At 41.6% G+C, this 25,478-nt stretch overlaps 1 protein-coding gene across 2 annotated transcripts in view; it reads right to left on the bottom strand.

The window, feature by feature from the left end:
* The window catches only part of LOC147596593 (SWI/SNF-related matrix-associated actin-dependent regulator of chromatin subfamily A member 2-like), a 199,302-nt gene that overhangs the window by 131,564 nt on the left and 42,260 nt on the right, over positions 1-25,478 (bottom strand). For both annotated transcript variants that reach the window (XM_086769496.1, XM_086769495.1), the window contains exons 6-14: positions 18,304-18,430; positions 16,900-17,073; positions 16,490-16,663; positions 11,514-11,684; positions 10,120-10,173; positions 6,218-6,348; positions 5,954-6,014; positions 2,172-2,272; positions 1,680-1,827 (exon numbers count right to left, since the gene is read on the bottom strand). In XM_086769496.1, coding sequence (XP_086625622.1) covers positions 1,680-1,827; positions 2,172-2,272; positions 5,954-6,014; positions 6,218-6,348; positions 10,120-10,173; positions 11,514-11,684; positions 16,490-16,663; positions 16,900-17,073; positions 18,304-18,430 — 1,141 coding nt within the window. The remainder of the gene's footprint in view (positions 1-1,679; positions 1,828-2,171; positions 2,273-5,953; positions 6,015-6,217; positions 6,349-10,119; positions 10,174-11,513; positions 11,685-16,489; positions 16,664-16,899; positions 17,074-18,303; positions 18,431-25,478) is intronic.

The raw sequence follows: 25,478 nt of genomic DNA, 5'->3' as shown, positions 1-25,478 counted from the left end.
ATCACTGTTATTTAGGGCCAGTATGGCCCATGCTACAAAGTCATATTTTATACATACTGAAGTTTTTTTGTACTATAGGCAAACTAACACTGCTGCCCATACTTCAGGTTTCTTAATTTAGACACCATAAGATTTAAAACCTTTGGAGTAAAATTTCATGTCAGATCTCTGTCTCAACCAAAACTTTCTCAAAACCGAACATATCAAGTCTCATGCACTAGCCATAAGACTCACATTTGGTTCCACTTCACACCCCCTGACTGTATCACTAGCATCTTGAAACTCTTGTAGTACACACCCATTTAGCGTTTGCTGTCTGCAACTCCATGTGTCATAAGAGATCCACTGACCGACTATGTCTGACATGTAGAATCCCAGAGCTGGGAAGAAGCCACAACAATGCAGTAAGCAGTATCTACCGAGCTGGGCTAGCTAGAATGCACCCTCACTCTATCGCATCCTAGCATGGTGACTCTTTCTTGTCACACAGCCTTCTATACATGTACATATCACATTATCCCATAAAGTGGACACATTCCCACTTCCGTGATCCAGATGTTTGATGAGTCTCATGCATGAGGAGAGAAGTAAATTAACAAGTCTGAGAAAGTTCAGCTAAGAAGTATGGGGAAAACATTGTATGTCAGAAGTAATCCGTTGTATCCATGAAAATTTATACAAAATAATATAGCAAATCTATCCACTTCACACATATGCTGATTGATTTCTATTTAGGTACTAAATTATCTGAAGACTGTTTTTACTGAACTCAGGGCAACAACAGTCAAGCAGAACTTTTTCTGCAATTGTCTCCCACTTAAAAGTGGATGCAGAACTGATAATAGAGAAACTCTTTCCTGTGTCATCAATCACTCCTTCACTGACATGTACTGATGTGCAGAAGGAAGAGGCAGTCTAACTAAAATCAAGAATGAAGAACATGTGAAAAATGAAAAAAAAGAAGGAAAGTGGGGTAGGAAAAATGGATAAGATCTAGAGGAAATTGAAGGGCATAAGATTCAAAGGGAGAGTGATAGGACAAGAACTAAAACCTCAACATACCTGCTGTAAAGCTATCTGGAAAAGTGTGCACCTTATCTGTAACACTAACAATCTATATATAAAACAAATATTGTATAGAACAATTTTATTGATTCAATCACTGGACTGAGGTGCTAAAAGCTCAAATTGTGAAATTTTTAAATATTAAAAGAACAAAAAGATTATTTAAAAAATAAAATTAAAATAATGATAAAAAAATCCAAATATTGGGTTGATGGGAAGGAAAGCAAAATCAAAACATTTGGTCTGCAATGAAAAGAGATGTTTACGGGTAAATATAGAAAGCTGATCTTATTATTCAAGAAGTATGTGTGAAATTTGATCTGGGATAGAAGACTACATTCCCTTTCTCTCTTTTCTCTTGATGATCATAAATCTCTAACCTAATAGATATGCTGTGTTTCTGCACGCATCTTCAAAAAGTTTATAATTTTAAGTACTGTAATGAAATATCTAGGATAAGGAAAGTTTTAAACATTTTAACATGCTTTACTCAATGAAAAGTATATTATATAAGAACCTGGCCATTATTATGTAATTGTCAGCTGTAGAGCAGGGTATTATTTTGAATAAAAGGGTTTGGAACTACTTCAGCTAACTCCAAGTATATTTCTTACCTGATAATGTTTTAGTGTACCATTAATAAGAAGAGAAGACTGCTTCTCCACCTTCTCTATGATTGCATGAGCAACAGTGTAGTAGGACTGAGATCCTCTAGCACTATATTGCATACTGTATTCATCATCCACATCTCGTTTGGCTGTCCTGGAAAGCAGACAAAGAAAAAAGGTAAATTCCCACAAATTCCCCTTTTCAATACAATTCACTTATTTATACAACTGGTAAAGAGGCAGTCAAAATCCTCAACTGTGGGAAGTTCACCCTTAGAAGAATGCATGTTACTTTTTAAGTAGTACACAAGTACTATCAAGCAGTCATATCACTTCTGCAAATGCATGTCACAGGCGCTACAATAAGCAGTCACTCACGGTAATATAGAGCAAGTTAATTTTGAGAGCCCTGATAAGAAATCACCATTCAGGGGCAGAAGGAGGGGAAGAGAGTAAAAGAAAAAAAAAAGAAAAAAAAAGGCAGAATCCAGAACTCACTCAATGATTTGTTTAGCATCATTCTCAGAAACTTCCTCACTGTTAGGATCCAGAAGTATCCTCTCATCTGCTTCTAACCTACTTGATTCTTCTTCATCATCCTAGAGAAGATGGAAAAAAGATAGGAAAATGCTGGACTCTCCAATGCTACTCAGTCATAACTTCAGGTAACACTCACATATTTATTAACAGTGTTCATTGAACAATGCTTTATACTGACAAGAACCTGAACCAAAAAGTTCATTACTGTGAACATTACACATTGGCATTACTCAGGGATTGGTACTGGGAGTGACATTATTCAGGGGTCAGTATTGGGACCAACACTGCTTAACATCTTTGTTGGCAACATGGACAGTGGGACAGTTGGCAACATGGACAGAGTGCTGACCGAACGTTCTCTCTAGGAAGGTGTGCTTTCTGCTGGGGGCTCGTATCAAGGATGTTACTAAGAGAGTACCAAACCTCATAAGGCCCACAGACTACTATCCGCTGATGGTGTTTCATGTGGGTGCCAGCGACACAGCCGGGAACAGCCTGAGAAGCATCAAGAGGGACTTCGGGGCCCTGGGAGCAACAGTTAAGGACTCTCGGGCACAGGTGGTCTTCTCATCAATCCTCCAGGTCAAAGGGAAGGGGCCTGAAAGGGCTAGATGTATCTGGCAGGTCAACTCATGGCTTAAGGAGTGGTGCCACAGCCAGGGCTTTGGCTTCTTAGACCACGGGACTTGCTTTGAGAAACCTGGTCTACTAGGGGCGGATGGGGTATACCTAACTGAGAAGGGGAAAAGCGTCTTCAGCCAAAGGCTTGCCAGGCTCATCAACAGGGCTTTAGTGTTGCTGGGGGAGGGGGAGCACAATCCGGCCCACCACTGTCAGCATGGCGTCAGTGCCAGCACCAAGTGCCCAGAACCTGGGGAAGGATTGCAGGTAAGTGTGAGAGAACCTAAACTGTGGTCCAATAGAACCCCTGTCGCTCCAGCCAGCAAGTCGGCTTTGTCGGGGGCCCAGCTGAAGTGTTTGTATACCAATGCACGCAGCATGGGAAATAAACAGGAAGAGCTGGAGATGTGTGCACACGAGCAGGGCTACGACCTTGTTGGCGTCACAGAGACATGGTGGGATGACTTGTACAACTGGAGCATTGGCATGGAGGGGTATAGGCTTTTTAGAAAGGACAGGAAGGGGAGACGAGGAGGGGGTGTCGCTCTCTATGTCAGCAACCAGCTGGACTGCATGGAGCTCTGCCTGGGGATGGAGGAGGAGCCAACAGAGAGCTTGTGAGTCAGGATTAGAGGAAGGGCAGGAACAGGGGACATTACAGTGGGGATCTGCTACAGGCCCACCTGGCCAGGAAGGCCAAGCAGATGAGACCCTCTACAGGCAGACAGGAGCAGCCTCACAGTTAAAAGCCCTGGTCATCCTGGGGGAACTTGAACCACCCCAACATCTGTTGGAGAGACAACACGGCAGGGCACAGGCAGTCCAGGAGGTTCCTGGAATGCGTGGAGGACAACTTCCTCCTGCAGGCGATAGAGGAGCCGACAAGGAGGGGTGCCATGCTGGACCTTGTTCTCACCAACAGGGAAGGGCTGGTGGGGAATGTGGAACTCAAGGGCAGCCTTGGCTGCAGTGACCATGAGATAGTGGAGTTCAAGATCCTTGGAGCAGGGAGGAGGGTGCACAGCAAGCTCTCTGCCCTGGACTTCAGGAGGGCAGACTTTGGCCTCCTCAGGGATCTGCTGGGCAAAGTGCCATGGGATAAAGTCCTAGAGGGAAGAGGGGCCCAGGCAAGTTGATTGATATTCAAAGAGCACCTCCCCCAAGCTCAGCAGCGGTGCATCCCAATTAAGAGCAAGTCGGACAAAAAGGCCAGGAGGCCTGCGTGGATGAGCAAGGAGCTCCTGGACCAACTGAAAATAAAGAAGGAACCCCATAGAGGGTGGAAGCAAGGACGGGTAGCATGGGAGGATTACAGAGAGGCTGTGCGAGTGGCCAGGGATCAGGTGAGGCAGGCTGAAGACCTGACGGAACTGAATCTGGCCAGGGACATCAAGAGCAACAAGAAAGGCTTCTATAGGTATGTAGGGGACAAAAGGAGGTCCAGGGAGAATGTAGGCCCCCTCTGGAAGGAAACAGATGACCTGGTTACCTGGGACATGGACAAGGCTGAGGTGCCTAATGACTTTTTTGCCTTAGTCTTCACAAATAAGGGCTCTTGTCATGCCAGCCAAGTTGTGGAAGGCACAAGCAGGGACTGGGAGAATGAAGAACTGCCCACTGTACTCGAAGAGCAGGTTTGGGAACATCTGAGGAACCTGAACGTGCACAAGTCCATGGGACCTGATGAGATCCATCCATGGGTCCTGAGGGAACTGGCAGATGAAGGTGCCAAGCCGCTGGCCACTGTATTTGAGAAGTCGTGGCGGTCTGGTGAGGTCCCCGATGACTGGAAGAGAGGGAACATAACCCCCATTTTTAAAAAGGGGAACAAGGAAGACCCGAGCAACTACAGGCCGGTCAGCCTCACCTCTGTGCCTGGCAAGGTCATGGAGCAGATTCTCCTGGAAACCATGCTAAGGAACATGGAGAGCAAGGAGGTGGTTGGTGACAGCCAACATGGCTTCACCAAGGGCAGATCGTGCCTGACCAATTTGGTGGCCTTCTATGATGGGGTGACAGCATCAGTGAACAAGGGATGAGCGACGGACATCATCTACCTGGACTTGTGCAAAGCTTTTGACACTGTCCCGCACGACATCCTTCTCTCTAAACTAGAGAGACATGGGTTTGATGGAGGGACCACTTGGTGGATAAGGAGTTGGCTGGATGGCCACACTCAGAGAGTGGTGGTCAATGGCTCAATGTCCAAGTGGAGACCAGTGACGAGTGGCATTCCCCAGGGGTCCGTGTTGGGCTTGGCCCTGTTCAACATTTTTGTCGGCGACATGGACAGTGGGGGATAGAGTGCACCCTCAGAAAGTTCGCCAACGACACCAAGCTGTGTGGTGCCATCAACAGGCTGGAGGGGAGGGATGCCATCCAGAGGGACCTTGACAGGCTGGAGAGGTAGGCCAGCCTGTGCCAACCTCATGAAGTTCAACCAGGCCAAGTGCAAGGTCCTGCACCTGGGTCATGGCAATCCCAGGCACAAATACAGGCTGGGCAGAGAATGGATTGAGAGCAGCCCTGAGGAGAGGGACTTGGAGATACTCATGGATGAAAAGCTGGATATGAGCCAACAATGTGCGCTTGCAGCCCAGAAGGCCAACCGCAAGGGCTTATGAGAAAGATGGAGAGAAACTCTTTAGCAGGACCTGTTGTGATAGGACAAGGGGTAATGGGTTTAAACTAAAAGAGGGTAGATTCTGACTAGATATAAGGAAGAAATTTTTTGCAGTGAAGGTGGTGAAACACAGCAACAGGTTGCCCAGAGAGGTGGTGGATGCCCCATCCCTGGAAACATTCAAGGTCAGTTTAGACGGGGCTCTGAGCAACCTGATCTAGCTGGAGATGTCCCTGCTCCTTGCAGGGGGGTTGAACTAGATGACCTGTAAAGGTCCCTTCCAATACAAACTATTCTATGATTCTATGGAAAGACATGCTATGCAATGAGCATCACTCCTAAAAGTATGTATTTTGCTGTTTGTATTACATTTAAAACAATTAGACACTTGCTACTGCTTTTCTTCAAGCCTATGAAGAAAGGAACATACAGGAACATAATGTGAGTTTTGCTCTACTGCACTACTAAAAATTAAATTTGAAGAAATCATACCTACCTCCTCCTCATATTCAGAGCCACTTTCATCTTCACTGTCTGACCTGGGAGCAACTTCATAGCTGTACAGAGAAGAGAAAAGAATATGAATTAGAAATACAAAGGGGAGAATTGAATAGATTCAATACATTTCCTACTCAACTTACAAGTAATAAATTGAGAGGCAAATGGAATAGATAAAAAAAAGACAGTTTCATAAAAAATAACAATACAGTTGACACCTCCTCAATAATAAAAATACCCCATTGATTTGCTAGCTACTTACCCAGGGTTCATTTCCAACCAAGCATCTAGCTGACTTGCTTTTGGTGCTTCTGGTCCAAGAAGAACTTTGCCTGTTTCAGTGTGAGTCACTTTGACTTGAAGGTCACTCATCTGACTGCTCTCATCTATAGGCTAAAAATTCAGATGAAATTTCATAAGGTAACTGGTCTTCCTCTGTTCGCCACAGTTAATGAAGGGAGCTAACAGCAACTGCGAAGTTATGACTCTGAATAAGTTAATGTGTTGCTGAAGCCTCAGCTTCCCATACTGCTACCAAGTCAACAGTAAGTCACAATATTTCTGTGTGTAACATATCTCTACATTTAATATCCACACATGCATCACAGTATTCCAAGTAAATGAAGGAGAACAGTGTGGAATATAAGTAACTTGAACTCTCTGAAAGAAGAGAGAAAGTATATTATGCTTACAGTCCTTTCACTCTTGCTGCTTATACTGATGGAGATCTGTAAGGAGCAAAAACATTGAGCTTTCAGCCTTTTTCTTTCTTTATGGATGAAGAAATGGAGCTATAAGATCTTAATTGACTTTTAAAGTAAAGAAGGCCTAGTTAAAGATTCACTGTCCTGAATCCCTTTCACTTACTCTGGTGCTCTAAAAAAAGAAAAACAGAACAAAAGTATGTCCCTGATACTTCTTTGGCCTGCTCAAACCACAGAATTTCTACTTTACAAACTATTTTGTCTAAATATCTTCTTTTTAATAATAATTAGCATAATAAAGAACCATTTCCCAAAATATATAAACACAAATCTGGAAAAAAAAATTTGAACAGGTATAAAGATGACTTACAGTGAGTGTATAACTTACCCCTCCTTCTATAAATGATTATGTTACAGCAGTATATGTACATTTTCCTGGTGCAACTGTATATATACTAAAGGATGTGGCTGTACTTTTTTAACTATACCAGCAAAGGTATTACTTTCATATGTAGATAAGACTAAGTAATAAGCAGAATTTTCAAGTTGTGTTTACACATAAATGAGTAAAAAAGAGCATAACAGTATAGCTCTTAATGAGGCAGCATATGTCCTCCAATTCTACTGAAAAAAAAAAAAAAAAAGGAAAGAAAAAGAGAGCTAATTGTTCAAAGAACAACATGGGAAAACTTTTCATTTTGAGTTGCTTCTGAGGGACAAAGTACCTTCAGGTATCTTGAGAAGCCTTTGTGACAGTATATGTCACCCTGTGCCAGAAAGGGAATTGATGTGCAATGTCAATATTTTATTTTCTAGTAATGACGTTATACAATCTGCTGTGCTTACAAGTGCATTTTGAAAAATAAATAATATACTATACATGGATTTTTAAAAATAAATGGTTTTCTTCATATAAGTGTCTACCAAAGCTGATTTTTCAGCATACTCAGCGATAGATTCAATGTACCTTTGTTGTAGACTTCAACTCTTTGAAGAGAAACAAGTTAGCACCAATGTTAATCCATATTGGTTTTCTCCTCGTTATAAAAAAAAAAAAGCTATGACAATGATCTATGACTTATCCAAATTCCTTCACTCTGTGTACTGTAACACAGAGCTCCCAGCTTGTGCCCAGGCAATCCACTGACCCATAGCCATGCTAGTTGAAGCAGAAGGTCAAATCTGAAGTTATAAGGATTACACAGTAAGGTTTGCTCAGTCATGCCTAAGGGCGAGTCAGGCAGGAGCTGTGAGCAATGAAGAGGAGTAAATGAGCTTGATTGGTAGTCAATATGAAAGGCTTCTGAATCAACTGAACCCTTTCCTGTGCCAGCTCAGGGACAGCAATACCTATGATGGGCATGGGATGAGAATGCATGATCATGCAATTCTCCTTCCACACATGACAAGTACAGTCTCCTTCTTTGGACAACTTCTAGTACCTAGAGAGAGCTAGGAAGAGCTGGTAGCTCTTGATGCTGCTGCTGTGGGTGGGATTTCCAAAGTAATGCCTATCTGGAACCTCTCTTTTCTTCCCAGGAGGAGAAGCCATACACCACTCCCATTACTCAGACCAAGATTAAGAGTCATCTTTTATTCTCTGATTGTATTGCCCCAAACAGAGCTTTTAAGAACTCCTTTTTGTTAACACATGTAAATCTAACAAGACTCCATAAGAATCAATATAAGTTTTTCATATAAATATGGAGTCTACACATAGCAACAGAGAGAGAGAGAGAAGTAGAAGAAGAAAGGAAAGCAAGAAAGCAGGTCCAAACCCAAAACCAGAGACCTTGACTCCACACTCCACAAAAATAAGGACAGATATAATTCAATTTACTCATATGAGAAAGTGAAGCTCTGTCTCACACATACTCCCTCATAGTCTTTCTTTCTCTTTTCCTGATGCTCTCAGACTTCTGTCTTTCGTCAGTCATCCTTACTGTAAATTGCTTTAAATTGTAATCGGATACTCTTCCAGAGAGGGGCTTTTGTCGAAGGAATTCCTGGGGATATAGCCTCTATTTAATGAAATTGAGAGTTGCTAAATTAACAAAGGACAAACTGAAAACATGATTCTTTGTTCATAGTAGAAACTATTTTTAAGGAACAAATTAGAGTACTGAAGGAGTTAGCAGGACCCGATCTCAAAAAATTGTGAAGATCATACTGGCTGCTATTGAAAGACATTTAAAGGACAACGCAAACATCAGGCACAGTCAACATGGGTTCACAAAGAGAAAGTCCTGTCTAACTAATTTAATATCCTTCTGTAATAAGGTCACTTGCCTAGTGGATGAAGGGAAGGTGGTGGATGTATTTTTTCTGGATTTTAGTAAGGCTTTTGATACCATCCCTCACAGCATCCTTCTGGACAAGTTATCCAACTGTGAGATGAGCAAGTACACGGTGCGCTGAGTGGAGAACTGGCTGAACGGTAGGACTCAAAGGGTTGTGGTGAATAGGGCTCAATTCTAGGGCTGATACTGTTCAATATTTTCATCAATGATCTGGATGCAGGAGTTGAATGCACCCTTAGTAAGTTTGCTGATGATACTAAACTGGGAGGTGTTATTGACTCTCTTGAGGGACAAGAGATCTTGCTGGAAGGCATGTCCTATGAGGAATGGCTAAGGACTCTAGGTTTGTCTAGTTTGGAGAGAAGGAGGCTGAGGGGTGACCTCATTGCTCTCTACAGCTTCCTGAGGAGGGGAAGTTGAGAGGGAGGTGCTGACCTCTTCTCCCTTGTATCCAGTGACAGGATGCGTGGGAATGGTTCAAAGCTGCGTCAGGGGAAGTTCAGACTAGACATTAGGAAAAATTTCTTTACCAAGAGGGTGGACAAACACTGGAACAGGCTTCCTAGAAAGGTGGTTGATGTCCCATGCCTGTCAATGTTTAAGAGGCATTTGGACAATGCCCTTGATAACATGCTTTAATTTTTGGTCAGCCCTGAAGTGGTCAGGCAGTTGGACTAGATGATCATTGTAGGTCCCTTCCAACTGAATTATTCTATTCTATTCTATTCTATTCTATTCTATTCTATTCTATTCTATTCTATTCTATTCTATTCTATTCTAAAATATGTATGCTTGTACATTCGTGTTACTGTATTTTCTTTTCTTTCAACTAAGACTGAATTGATGAATATTGTGATTTCTCTGCATGTCTCATGGAGACCTTAGCATGCACACTTGCTACCCTCAACCTTAGAGATTCCAAATGTGTAGGCACCCGTTGAACTAATTTCCCCAAATCAGTTTCATTTTTGCACTCTCTCTGAGTGTATACATGGCTCTTAGTCACATGCAAAAGCCCTACAGAGTACTATCTGAACAAAGAGGTCAAATATCTGGCATACACTTTAATCTTTTACCACCACTGTAAGTTATAACAAACTCTGGGAAAACTAAACAAACCAATCAACCCCACAAATTAAAAACGCTTGTAAAATTCATACCTCTCCATCAGGACCAAGACCAGATCCCATTCCTTCTGCATTTTCTTCTGTCTTCTACAACAAATAGAGGCAAAACTTATAGTCAAGCTATGAGCATAAAAACATTTTATATGATTAAAGCATTCTAGAGCATGAACAGTTTATCACTTTGCATTTTCATAGCCTAGGATTAATCCAAACAAAGATACTGATGGATGTAGGGGGGAATATATATACAGGTACTACTGCACTAACAGCACTTAGCAGTATTAATGTGAAATCTACAACCCTCTTAGTTGCCTTGGTAGATCTGTGCCTGGTACATGGCTAGTCTACTGGATTTCTGGTCCAGGAGAAGCTACTTTGAAGGCACAGGCCATTTTCTCTGTTAAAAATATATTCTTAACAAAATGTACAGCTGTCTTGGAGATGGATAGAGGGGAATAAGGAATATTTTTTGTCAATCATTTAAAAATTGTCATTTTATTATATATTGGCATTTATTACCACATGTAAAGCATTGCTTTTAAGCAATGCTTATATTAACATTTTTAATGGTATATATTTTTGGTGTCCAAACTATACAAAGTTAAATTGTCAGGACTATTAGCTATAGCAGTCTGTTTATATACAAGGACATGAAACTTCTAAGACTCTTTTTCTTATAGCTGATAGTAAGGTCATTCACATCATGAAAACTAGAGATGGAAATGGGCTATTAAGACCATCTTAGCAATCCTCTGGGACAGGAAAGGAATTTAGGGGTCACAAAAATGACAAATTATTCCCTAACTCTCACTCTTTTTTTTTTTCATAAATTTCCTCAGTTACCAACTAGTCTCTCTAAAATGGATAAAAATATTTAATAATATACAAAGTAAATTTTCAAAAGGCTTAAATTAAACAGTTACAATATAGACAAAGAACAATACTACTTGTAGACTATCCATTTATACAAAATACATCTATTAAAGTTCCCTTTCTCTGGCTATTTTTAAGGGCCCTACAAACCAAATATGGAACTGAGAGGTCTAAATAAGCAGTTCTATATGTTACAATTGAATATACTAGCCTTTTCTGATATACTGTAGTTTGAACTCTCATAACTTATTCCTAATTTGCATGGTTGGTCCATTTTTGCCTATAGGAAGTTTATCAGTAATTCAAATGTTTACAACCCACAAGTTTCTAATCCTATGTTCTTTCCATCTTTGGAAATGTTAGTGTGACAAAAAATGCAGCATTTCCTACAACAGACTTCAGAAAAATATGAATTAATTCAATGTTAAGAATTTGGCAATACAGATTTCAGACACTCTGATCTCTGTAAGACAACTGGAAATCACTGCATTTAGCAATGTTAAAATGGGTTTTGAGGGGGAAGTGGAATAAAAATGTTAGTTTTAGCTACTTACCTTCTTTCTTCTCCTCCTCTTTTTCTTCTCTTTGGCTGCTTGTGCCTGTTTGTGTTCCCATACCAGATTGGTCAAATTAGCCACATACTCATCTGTCTGCTGCAATAAATAGGCTAGGCGTCTATCTTTCTTTTGGTCAATCAACTTACGGTAGCCTTCTTCATCTTCAGCCTAGCAATACAGGACAAACATCATCCATGAGAGAAATGTTCCTAAGAACAACCTATAGTTGCAGTCTCAATGATGATGTGTTACTTTAAATATCGCCTACTCTTGCAGGGGGGGCATTCTACAACAGGACTGAGAACAGAAAAAAATTATACAACAGCACATCAGACAAGTTACAATGCTGGAAAACTGAGAGAACTGATAAGACTCCTACAGAGAAGATTTTTCAAAAGCACGAAGTACAGTTATCCCCCACTCTCATAGAAAGATAATGGAACCCAGATGCCTAACTCTTATTTGGGCCTTTACCCAGGATAAATAATAATGTTTATTTGTCAGATGTTACCAAGAAATTTTCCTTAGGGCAGATTATGCATCATCTATCTACTCTGGTGGTGTTTCATCTTCCTGTGGAAAATCTGATGCTAGCCACTGTTAGAAACAGGATATCAGAGCAGATCAGCCACATCTCTGAGTCAGTTCAGCAACTCCCACATCCCTACAGCACTGCATAAGTATGTTGCTAGGGTATAGCAGGAAATATTACTTGTATATGCCATAAATATATAAAGACATCTTTATGCATATTAGGAAATAAAAGACAAGCATCACAGACCCCACTGCAGATCTTGGCCAAAATAAATCAGTGAATAAATTAATAATTGAAGAAGTTGTCCTGGTTCTGGCTAAGATAGAGTTATTATTCACCTGAGCCGTGTGGAGAACTGGAGCTGGTAGCCCCTATGGCTGGGATAGTTAACTAATTAGCTAACAGAGGGACCTTGACAGGCTGGAGAGGTGGGCCCGTGCCAACCTCATGAAGTTCAACCAGGCCAAGTGCAAGGTCCTGCACCTGGGTCATGGCAATCCCAGGCACAAATACAGGCTGGGCGGGGAATGGATTGAGAGCAGCCCTGAGGAGAAGGACTTGGGAGTGCTGGTGGATGAGAAGCTTAACATGAGCAGGCAATGCACCCTTGCGGCCCAGAAGGCCAACCGCATCCTGGGCTGCATCAAGAGAAGCGTGGCCAGCAGGTCGAGGGAGGTGATTCTCCCCCTCTACTCTGCCCTGGTGAGACCCCACCTGGAGTACTGCGTCCAGCTCTGGAGCCCCCAACACAAGAAGGACATGGACCAGTTGGAGAAGGTCCAGAGGAGGGCCACGAAGATGATAAAAGGGCTGGAGCACCTCTCTTATGAGGACAGGCTGAGAGAGTTGGGGCTGTTCAGCCTGGAGAAGAGGCTCCGGGGAGACCTGATAGCGGTCTTCCAGTACCTCAAGGGGGCCTACAAGAAAGATGGGGAAAGGCTGTTTAGTAGGGCCTGTTGCGATAGGACGAGAGGTAATGGTTTTAAAATAGAGGGGGGTAGATTTAGATTAGAAATAAGGAAAAAATTTTTTACGATGCGGGTTATAGAACACTGGAACAGGTTGCCCAGAAAGGTGGTGGAGGCCCCATCTCTGGAAGCGTTCAAGGCCAGGCTGGATGAGGCTCTGAGCAACCTGACCTAGTCAGGGATGTCCCTGCTCCTTGCAGGGGGGTTGGACTAGATGACCTTTGAAGGTCCCTTCCAACCCTAACCATTCTATGATTCTATGATTCTATGATTCTAATTTACCCAAATTAGCCAAAGGGCTATTCCATCCCATCTGACATCATGCTCAGTATATAAGTGAGGAGGGTGGTAAGAGGAGCCTCCCTGCTACTTGGAAGAAACTTGGTGTTGGTATTTGTTGTAAGGCATTATACTGTATTTGTGTTCCATCACTGTTTTGTTTTCTTCTGTCATTACTGTTAAATTTACTTTTTGTTTAATCTCAACCCATGTGTTTTTTGTTGCTTTTTTTTTTTCCTGGTTTCCTTTGTTTACCAATTTTCCCCTATTCTCTCAGAGGGTGGGGGGAGTGGGAGAGAGACTGCGTAGTCTGGTCCCGATTGGGGCTGAACTATGACAATATAGGAAATATAAGACAAGCATCACAGACCCCACTGCAGATCTTGGCTAAGATAAATCAGTAAATAAATTAATAATTGAAGAACTATACAGGGCCTTATAAAACCAACAAAAATAAGAAATATTTTTGAAGATCATTATTTTCAATAATAATAGCACAGTTCGGAGATACGAACAAACTCCTACCTTTCTGGAGACATACCAGAACTGCAGTAACCCGGAAAGAACTTGCAAGGCAAAATTTATTTTCAGCATCCAAGATAACAGATCTACAGTGCTCAAAAAGTAAGCTTCTATGACTATTATAATTAAATATAGTATTATTACAACCTAGCCAAGGTATTTCCTCTATACATACTATCTTTTTATTGCATGCAATATATAAATGTTAAGGAACTTCCCTGGGATACAATCACCATTGCTAATCCTAGCTATCTAAGGACAATCTGTGTAAGGAATTGTTGTGATTTTGTTTAGGGGGGGGGGGGGGCGCTAAGGTGGTAGCTTCTATAGGAAACTGCTAGAAGTCGCTCCCCTTTGTTCAGTGGACTCGGCCAGGCCTAGGGTGGACACACTGCTGGCCAAGGCCGAGCCTACTGGTAGCAGAATGTTCCGTGACAACGCCTCTGTGATAACGTATTTAAGAAGGGGAAAACAGAAAAAAAAAAGAGAGAGGAGAGAAGATGTGAAGAAGCTGAGCGGGGGCAGAGGCGCAGAGGGGGAGGCGCAGGCCTCATGGGCCTTGCAGGCCTCACTCTCTGGCCTCTCGCCAGGCAGCCGCCTGGGCCCGACTCGGCCTGGCTGCAAGAAGTGGAGAGGAGATGAGATGCATGATGTGAAGAGATGTAGTAGAGATACAGGGATGTCCCTGCTCCTTGCAGGGGGGTTGGACTAGATGACCGTTGAAGGTCCCTTCCAACTCTAACTATTCTATGATTCTATGATTCTATGATCTCTCCCTGTTCTCTCAGAGGGTGGGGGGAGTGAGAGAGAGAGACTGCGTAGTCTGGTCCCAATCGGGGCTGAACTACAACAGGAATTTAACACTTTTATCTAAGATGCTTTGGTTAAAAAGTATGCATCATACTTATAAATATGGCCTATTTTCCTAGGCTAGCCCAAGTGTCTGAGAGGAGTTGAAGTCTTTAGAAATTTCTAGTATATAGAAGATTAACTGGCTACACTGAACTAAAGATCTGTAGAGACTGTAAGAACATATCACAGTTTGACTAAATTTAAACAGGGGAAATAATTCTACTAACATAACATGCATAATTAGTGTCATTTTGTTTTGCTTTTCTATGAAAATTTAATTAAGCTTTTAGAGAACAGGGTAAGTGCTTCTGACTGCAAAATCTAGTTGAAGATGCCTACTGGGTGCTGTGTGTCTGATAGCAGATCTAAATCAGAGGCTTTAGGTAGGAGGTTTTAGGAGGAAGCACTGGATAATAATGTTTTGTGACTTTTCTGGACATATTAATCCATCTCATATTTATTAGCTGTGTACTTCTTTACCATATATCATATATATTTTGGAGTGACATAAGCTCATTCACCTCAGAATATAAAAATATTTTTAAAACAATGAGACTTATAAAGTCATCCTAGTTTTATCTGATAATTAACATTGTAACAGCTTGAACAGCTATACTGTTGGCAATTGTCTCTAATTATTGATAGTATAAAGAAGCTCTATAATGTAGATTGGTATGTAACCTTGAGAAAAGCCATAGGGCCTAAACATTTGTTCTCTTCTGCAAGCCCTTCTGTTACATTTCCTATGCACTTTTAATCCTCATTGAATATTTAAAACCAAACTGTTCAGTCCTTATGCTTGGTGGGCACTTATTTTGGACAAGGATTGAAGTTTTATTTTACATCACCTTAAATACTTGGATTTTTATTAGTACTGTGTTTCAATGAAAATGTGCCAATTCCCATTAACTTGTGTTGTTGTTACATTGCGTCTTTCAATTGCTGACTGAGAACCTATATTTTCCCAGTCACCTACTGTCTTGTAGGTTTCAACAATTTAAAAAAAAAGTATTGGAGTTAACCAGTGTCTGGTAGAAGTTTTTCAGATTAAAATTAATCTAACTCTGGTTGCTAACACACTTGTACATAAAAACTACTCTGTCTACATTTTAAGTTATAAGACAGATATTTTAAATCTTGAAATTTATGTAGTCTACTGATCAATTCCATAGCATTCTGAAGAGACATGGTTATATACAAAGCCATTATATCCTGTTTTTTAAAAAAAGATGCAACTGGTATTGTTCAGGTGCAAAGAAAGGAGAGAATAAGAAATAGCAGCAGCAACAGGAACTATATAGTTCATTACCATTATTTTACAGGAAAAAAAAACTGCATATATTTACTCCTATTGGATATGTATGTGTGCAAAAACAAAGTTTGAGTAATACCTTAAAAAGCTAATTATAAGTAGTTTTCAAAACTATAATAGCTAGAAAGAATACACAGTACTTGTATAGTAAATAACTTGAATGTCTCTGCAATGTTATAAGAATGTTGACATAATAAAGAGATTAAGTGATGCTATGCAAAAGTGGCTGTGATATGTATGAATGACAAGTTTTTAAGCTTGTAGAAAAGACAATTATATATTATCAGAAATCTTAAGAAAAAAGTAGCTGTAGCTCAAAGTGAACACTGTCAAATTCACTACCATCATTAGAAATACAAGAGACTCTTCTGCAGTAATTTTAGGTTTATATTTTTAAAACTTCTTTAATTAAAGAGATTTTATTCTGAAAAGAGCACCTGAGGGTGTACATCAGACTGTATGTAATTTTAGTCAAAGTTGTCATATTCCTTCCCCCATTCCTTACCATTAGTCTTCTCATTCTTTCTTTCTCAATTCTCTCAGTTTCCTTTTTCTGCTCACGTTCTGTGTTGGCATGCCAAGTTGCCATAGCTTTAGAAATTTTCTGTATTTTCCCAGACACTGACCAGTGGTATTCTTTAAAATCTTTAGCATGCTGCAATATGCTGTTCAGATATTCCTAGAGAAAGAAAACAATTCAGAAATTTGACAGCACAAGATTTGAGATCAGGAATACAAGAGTTGTAATTTTAGAGTTTTATGCTTACTTATTGCATAAACTTTTTTTCTTGTGCCTCAGTCTCCAGAGGTGAATAAAATATAAAATGACGATAACTGGTAGACCATAACAAGATGCAACAATAAACTGAATGGCATTTCCATGTCTAGGATAACAGTTAATAGGAGTTAAAATACCTGGTGTTTCTGTCTATGTTTCCTCTCTTGTTCTATCTTCTGCTGTTTCTCAAGCTTTTCTGTCATACGTGCCTCTCTCAGAGTCTGGCGCTTGCTTCTCTTGTAGGCTTTGGAGTTTAGTGCTGTCTCTAGTGTTGTGTCACGACGCATGCAGGCTACTACCTCTTGTCTTAGCTACCAGTGAGAAAAAAGAGTTAAAAAATCCCCCATTTTTCACACACACAAGAAAAACTTTAATTAGGAATACAGTAAAGTAAAATTTCAGTGGTGCAGGAGATCACCCAGCTTCCTTTCCTCTTTCCATTACAGTTCTGCAACTCCTCAGTTGTAGCAGAAAGGTCTGTCTCCCTAAATAAGTCTTCAGTCTCCGTAGGATGACGAAGTCAAACAATGTAGGTACTTCACTTTTTTCCCTCCTACCTACTGAAAATGACTGTATGCTTGTATGAAAGGCACTAGTCAAGATGATACATCACCCAAGTAAAGCATGAAAGAAGAGATATTACATGCTTTTCCAGAATTGGTGATGAACAGAGGTGACAGCTGTTCGTGTTGTCAGTTGTATAGGAAACAGAATAGGGAGTAGGAAATGGGGAAGGCTTAGAATAATACAGACACAGTCCCAGCAATGCAAGCAGGGAAAGCCTGCCACTTTTCAACTAACCTCTGACAAAGCCTCACTATAAAGGAATTGCAAGGGCAGTGGGAAGGAAGATGTAAATAATGTAGTACAAATACTGCCAAAGATTTCTTCGAGGAAGTATTTTTGCTTGGCCTGACAAATCACATCTCTGCTGCTTCCAGGCAAGCCAATGACAAGGGGTCCAGAATGGTCTGGCATTGTGACTCCCTTTCTGAAAGTCAGATGCTGTTAAATATATTCAAGATCTAACTTGTATCTTAGACATGCTTTTGTTAGGCTTAATTTTCACAGTGTGTGTGTCACAGTAGGAATGCTGAAAACAGATTACAGAGAAATGCTACACACAACAATAAGAGCATTCAGCTCTCACCAATAAAAGACCCATGACAATTATAAAGAGTGTCATGAAAATTACATCTATTATGAGTTGTGTTGAAAATGGGCTTGTAGTTTGTACATCTCTTGTGGCTCTGTGTCACTGCTATTATTTTCATGGAAAACTACCACAATTCTAGGATTACAACTTATACTGGAGGATGGAGTAGGAGGGAGAGAGAACACATGTACATATTCAGTAATAAAACAAAATAAATACTAAGTAAGTTAGATATTTATGTGAAATTCTTCTTATCAGTCAAGTATGCTCTTGTACAAAATCTCCTGTTTAAGGTCAGTGCTGCTGTAAAATCTTTTGACACATGCCACAACATCCCATTTGACTGTGAGCACTACAAGAACTTCCCTGCAGCAAAAGGCATTACCTGGCGCTGGAAATTCAGTAACCTAAGTGCCTTCAACTCCACAGTAGCTTTGTTTCGCAGATCGGGAGGCAAAGAGCCAGGTAAATTCTCCAGTTCTTGGATTCTGTGAGCAATTCGAGCCTGAAGCCTAAATAAATATAAGATTGGAAAAGATACTGGGAAAAATCTGTCAGTAGTTATCAACAGTATATAGTAAAATTTAGCAATTTACCTCAGATACTTAGTTAGCTTTTACTACCTGTTTCTGATCTAACAAGTGTTTGTATAGATGGAGAAGAATAAGGTTTAATTTTCCATTTACAGAATAAATTGCCAAATAATGAAAACTCTCCTCTGTCCCTCTTCCCCTCTTTTAGTACGGACAGAAAGTATATGTGTGTATAGCAACTTCGAAATTTTATTTTACTCATGCTTCCTAGCATTCTATCTGCAGGTCTGTTTGGTGGGTGCTATTTTATGCCTTTAACACATGGTGTTGCCAGAATAGTTATCATATGCAAATAGACTTTTCTTACATGACATATTCATAATATTAATATTCATAATTCTACTTTCTTGCTTTATTGTGACAACTTAAAGTTGTCACATTTTCAATAAAATTATATTGCTTATATAACTATTGACTACAAACTGGATTCCATTTCACTCTTTCTTCATGGAATTCTTAATTCATTTACAAATCCAAAAGAGACAGACAATAATACACAAGCCAGAAAAAAACTTACTTGGTTCTATTTTTCACATTCAAAATCAAGATCACAGAGTTAACATTTATATAATCTTTAAGAGGTTTTTTTATTTACAAGTAAATATTTATTTGCAAACTCTAAATTTGGCCAAGGCAGCAAAATGACAGACCACAACATTTTAAGTGGTCTAAAAGTTGCATTTAAGTTCAAAGGAATCAGAAATAAAAGCGCACACTATTTTCTATATACTTTTTAAAAAACACACCTCACACCGCCCTCCCCCCCTGCCCAATTAAAATCCCCCAAAGCACAGGAATGGAAACATATCTAATCTCTACATCACATATCCATTTTTCACTCTCCTAATATATAAAACATCAGATCACATGAGGAAGAGGTGTTTGGTGCATATTTACATTTTATCCTGATGAGGTTTTCAGCACTAGCCTGCAGGCAGAAAGAAAACATCTTCTAGTGTTGCTTCTCTGCACATTAAGATAATTCTTATACTTGCCCTGCCCTTTCCCCACACCACTACACCAGTAGCACAGTGCCACAGGCAGGCTCATACACTCAGTGTTCCAGATACACAGCTGGAAGGGAGATCACAGAGCAAGTTCGTGTCTGAACACAAGTTCATATCTGCACATGCATATACACACTCTTCTGTGGGTAGTCTGTTTATAAGGACTAAATGACTGAACCTACTCATTTCTACAGAGAAGTTCACAGTTAAAGTTACTTATCCCCTATCCACTATAGTAGAATAAACATAAGAAATCCATTATCATCATAACCATATAATTTATAAATTCTGATAAAAAGTTTGCTAACAGGTCAAAATATTAATATTTCACAATAACTACATGCATACTGAGCCATGTGCAATCAAGAAAAGAAAGTATAATTATTTTTTTAAAGCTGCAGACAAGTACCCACTCTGTAACAGTACTCCAACCCAAAACTTGAGAATAATATATTTTGAATCTTCTTAGGTACTAACAAAGAAAAATTATTTAATATATTATTCCATTTTTTCTATCTGAGTTTTTCTCCAGCATTCTACGTTTCCTCATACAACTTGCTATCTACCCTTCAATTTAATAGTTTTTAATAAAGTTTCTGCATTTTATCCTGTTTTCATTTTAAGAGCTTGTTGATATTACAGACCTTAAGTATATTAAAATAAAATGCTATCCATTTTTCTAATCTCAAAAATAAATTCTATTTCACAAAATCACATAATCATTTAGATTGGAAAAGACCTCTTGAAATCAGCTAGTCCAACCACTCTGCTCAAGCAGGGTTACCTAGAGCAAGTTCCCCAGGACTGTGTCCGGTCATGTTTTAAATATCTCCAAGGATGGAGACTCCACAACCTCTCTGGGAAACTCAGTCCAGTGTTTGACGACCCTCACAGTAAAAAAGTATGTATGGGGGTTTCAGACGGAATTTCATGTGTTTTAATTTGTGCCCATTATCTCTTGTCCTGTCACTGAACACTAATGAAAAGAGTCTAGCTCCCTCTTCTACTCCCTCCTATCAAATATTTAAATACATTGATAGACCCAGGCAACTACAGGCCGGTCAGCCTCACCTCTGTGCCTGGCAAGGTCATGGAGCAGATTCTCCTGGAAACCATGCTAAGGCACATGGAGAGCAAGGAGGTAGTTGGTGACAGCCAACAGGACTTCACTAAGGGCAGATCGTGCCTGACCAATTTGGTGGCCTTTTATGACAGGGTGACAGCATCGGTGGACAAGGTATGAGCAACGGATATCATCTACCTGGACTTGTGCAAAGCTTTTGACACTGTCCCGCATGACATCCTTCTCTCTAAACTGGAGAGACATGGGCTTGATGGACGGACCACTCAGTGGATAAGGAGTTGGCTGGATGGCCGCACTCAGAGAGTGGTGGTCAACGGCTCAATGTCCATGTGGAGACCGGTCACGAGTGGCGTCCCTCAGGGGTCCGTGCTGGGCCCGGCCCTGGTTCAACATCTTTGCCGGCGACATGGACAGTGGGATAGAGTGCACCCTCAGCAAGTTCGCTGATGACACCAAGCTGTGTGCTGCTGTTGACACGCTGGAAGGGAGGGATGCCATCCAGAGGGACCTTGACAGGCTGGAGAGGTGGGCCTGTGCCAACCTCATGAAGTTCAACCAGGCCAAGTGCAAGGTCCTGCACCTGGGTATGGGCAATCTCAGGCACAAATATAGGCTGGGCAGAGAATGGATCAAGACCAGCCCCGAGGAGAAGGACTTGGGAGTCATGGTGGACGAGAAGCTCAATATGAGCAGGCAATGCGCCCTTGCAGCCCAGAAGGCCAACTACATCCTGGACTGCATCAAGAGAAGCGTGGCTAGCAGGTCGAGGGAGGTGATTCTCCCCCTCTACTCTGCCCTGGTGAGACCCCACCTGGAGTACTGAGTCCAGTTCTGGAGCCCCCAACACAAGAACAACATGGACCAGTTGGAGAAGGTCCAGAGGAGGGCCATGAAGATGATCAGAGGGCTGGAGCACCTCTCCTATGAGGACAGGCTGAGAGAGTTGGGGCTGTTCAGCCTGGAGAAGAGGAGGCTCCGGGGAGACCTTATAGTGGTCTTCCAGTACCTCAAGGGGGCCTACAAGAAAGATGGGGAGAGGCTGTTCACTAGGGCCTGTTGCGATAGGATGAGGGGTAATGGTTTTAAAATAGAGGGGGGTAGATTTAGATTAGAAATTAGGAAAATTTTTTTTTTACGATGCAAGTTGTAGAACACTGGAACAGGTTCCCCAGAGAGGTGGTCGACGCCCCATCCCTGGAAACATTCAAGGCCAGGCTGGATGAGGCTCTGAGCAACCTGATCTAGTTGGGGATGTCCCTGCTCCTTGCAGGGTGGTTGGACTAGATGACCTTTGAAGGTCCCTTCCAACCCTAACCATTCTATGATTCTGTGATTCTATGATAAGACCCCCCCCCTGAGCCTTTTCCAGGCTGAAGAGTCCAAGCTCTCTCAGCCTCTCCTCATATGAAAGGTGCTCCAGTCCCTCAGTCATCTTGCCTGACCAAGCTAGTGACCTTCTATGATGGAGTGACAATATCAGTGGACAAGGGAAGATCTACACATGTCATCCATCTGGACTTCTGTAAAGCCTTTGACATGGTCCCTCACAACATCCTTCTCTCTAAACTGGAGAGATATGGATTTGATGGATGTACTATTTGGTGGATAAGGAATTGGCTGGATGGTCGCATCCAGAGAGTAATGGTCAACAGCTCGATGTCCGGATGGAGATCAGTGAGAAGTGGTGTCCCTCAGGGGTCTGTATTGGGACCAGTACTGCTTAATATCTTCATCAATGACATAGACAGTGGGATCAAGTGCACCCTCAGCAAGTTTGCAGATGACACCAGAGTGGTGCAGTTGATACAACTAAGGGACGGGATGCCATTCAGAGGGACCTTAAAAGGCTTGAGGTGGGCCAATGCAAACCTCATGAAGTTCAACCAGGCCAAGTGCAAGGTCCTGCACATGGGTCAGGGCAATTCCCAGTATCAGTACACACTAAGGGATGAAGGGATTGAGTACAGCCCTGAGGAGGATGACTTGGGAGTGCTGGTGGATGAAAAGCTGGACATGAGCCAACAATGCACGCTTGCAGCCCAGAAAGCCAACCACATCCTGGGCTGCATTAAAAGACGCGTGGCCAGCAGGTCAAGGGAAGTGATTCTGCCCTTCTACTCTGCTCTGGTGAGACCTCACCTGGAGTACTGCCTCCAGCTCTGGAGCCCCCAACATGGACCTGGACATGGACCTGGAGCTCCCAACATAAGAAGGACACGGACCTGTTGGAGCAGGTCCAGAGGAGGGCCACAAAAATGATCAGAGGGCTGGAGAACCTCTCCTATGAGGACAGGCTGAGAGAGTTGGGGCTGTTCAGCCTGGAGAAGAGGAGGCTCCGGGGAGACCTTATAGCAGTCTTCCAGTACCTCAAGGGGGCCTATAGGAAAGATGGGGAGAAACTCTTCAGTAAGGCCTGTTGTGATAGGTAATGGTTTCAAAATAGAGGGAGGTAGATTCAGAATGGATATAAGGAAGAAATTTTTTACAATGAGGGTGGTAAAACACTGGAACAGGTTGCCCAGAGAGGTGGTGGAAGCCCCATCCCTGGAAACATTCAAGGCCAGGCTGGATGAGGCTCTGAGCAACGTGATCTAGTCGGGGATGTCCCTGCTCCTTGCAGGGGGGTTGGACCTTTAAAGGTCCCTTCTAACCCAAACTATTCTATGATTCTGTTCTGCAGTCTTTGTGGCCTTTGCTGGAATTGCTCCAGTAAGTCCATATCTTTCTTGTACTGGGGAGCCCAGAACTGGACACAGTACTTGAGATGTGGCCTCACCAGTGCTGAGTAGAGGGAAGGATCTCCTCCTTTGACCTGCTGGCACTATTCTTCCTAATGCAGTCCAGGATGCTGTTGGCTGCCTTTGCCATGAGGGTGCATTGGTGGCTCATGTTCAGTTTGTTTTCCACCAGTACCCCCAGGTCCTTCTCTGCATAACTTTTTTTCCAGCTGGGTGGCCCCCAGTGTGTAGTGGTGTATGGGGTTGTTCCTCCTCTCCTCTTGTTGAACTGCATGATATTCCTCTCTGCCCATTTCTCCAGCCTGTCCAGGTCCCTTTGGATGGCAGCACAACTCTCTGGCGTATCAGACACTCCTCCCAGTTTTTGGGTCATCTGAAAACTCTGCCCCACTGTACAAGTCATTAATGAAGGTGTTAAAAAGGATTTGCCCTAGTATTTACCCCTGGGATACACTGCGATTTACTGGCTTCCAACTAAACATCATGCCACTGATCACCACCATCTGGGCCTGGTTGTTCAGCCAGTTTTCTGTCCACCTAATTGTCTGCTCATCCAGCCCATACTTCATTATCTTCCCTATGAGGATGTTATAGGAGAGAGTGTTAAAAGCCTTCCTGTTGATATCCACTGCTCTCCCTTCATCTACCAGGCCAGTCATTTCATCATAGAAGGTTATCAAGTTGGTTAAGCATGACCTCCCCTTGGTGAATCCATGCTGACTACTCCCAAACAACTTCTTGTCCTTAATGTGCCTGGAAATGATTCCCAGGATTTGCTGCTCCATCACCTTCCTAGGAACTGAGGTGAGGCTTACTGGCATGTAGTTCCCTAAGTCCTCTTTCTTGCCCTTCTTGAAGATAGGAGTGACATTTGCTTTCCTCCAGTCCTCAAGTACTTCTCCCAATCACCATGACCTTTCAAAGATTATTGAGAGTGGCCTTGCAATGACATTAGTCTGCTCCCTCAGCACTCATGGGTGCATTTTTAAAATAACATATACCTTAGATTTTCTATTAATCAGTGACTCATTTCAGCAATTAAATTTTTTATTATTTCAAAGAAGTCATTAAACAGGGATTCTCAATCAAATTCCACAGAAATATAATGGCAATAGGATCTTTACCTAAATAAGAAGTGATGATGACTCAGGTTCCCATCTAATGGTGATTTGCTGCCCAAAGGGACTATGCTTCCTCCTTTGTTTTCCTTCCAGCCCATACACTTCTCTGCTTTCAATTGTCCTTTGTGGTCATGTGACTCCACAGTGAAGTGTATAGGGTAGAACACTATTCACTATTTTGTATGGGTATCTTTCTGCCAGTTTTGCTCCCTGAACTGGATCACCATTAGAGAAGTGCCAATGGGGAAGGGTCAGCAGGAGGGAGAAGGAAAAACGGGAGACAGGACTACCTCTTTTGGCAACAGCTAACAATTAGACTGCCTTAGTTGTACTGTCAAATCACACCAGAAGAACATGCTGCTTTTTTAGTTATGGTGCCCTGCAGAAGTAGAATATGTCAATGCTTCTGCCCTGCTATTCCATCTGTTTTGGGGGTACCAAAGCTTTCTAATGTAAAGCTTCAATAGTCTTGTAAAAAAATTTTTAAAAATAATTACATCTTCTCTACCCTTACTTAATGAAGATGTTCCAAGAATCAAATATTATGCTGGCTTTCCCAACTCTCTGAGGTAGAGATCCCATGATAAATATATCATTATGCAATGAAATAATATAATTACTTAACATAAGGAAACTCAGTTGTTTTTTTTTTAACTTAATCGAGCACATTATACATAAAAAAAGTTTTAGTTTAAAAATGAAGTGGATTAAAAAAATAGAAGTTTCATCACAAGACATCATACTGACATCTATGTTATTCATAATCATCAAGGTTGGAACATTATGTCAAAAAACACAGTTGTCTGCTTCTTGAGGTACATCTTTGTAAACAATGGCAGTTCTAATTTTTCTTTTCAATGGCTGCTAAGGATGGAGTCCTTAAGTTCTATTCCTTGACCACTACAATGTCTTAGCCTTAGAGAACACCTGGGGGCAATGTTAGATTGTACTCCATGAAACGTTGTACTGGGTCTGGCTGGGATGGAGTTAACTTTCTTCATAGCAGCCCATATGGTG

Source organism: Chlamydotis macqueenii, chromosome W, assembly GCF_036417535.1.
Source record: "Chlamydotis macqueenii isolate bChlMac1 chromosome W, bChlMac1.mat, whole genome shotgun sequence".
NCBI classification, from domain to species: domain Eukaryota; kingdom Metazoa; phylum Chordata; class Aves; order Otidiformes; family Otididae; genus Chlamydotis; species Chlamydotis macqueenii.
Note: the sequence above shows the minus strand (reverse complement) of the source record. Positions and strands in the feature narration are given on the sequence as shown.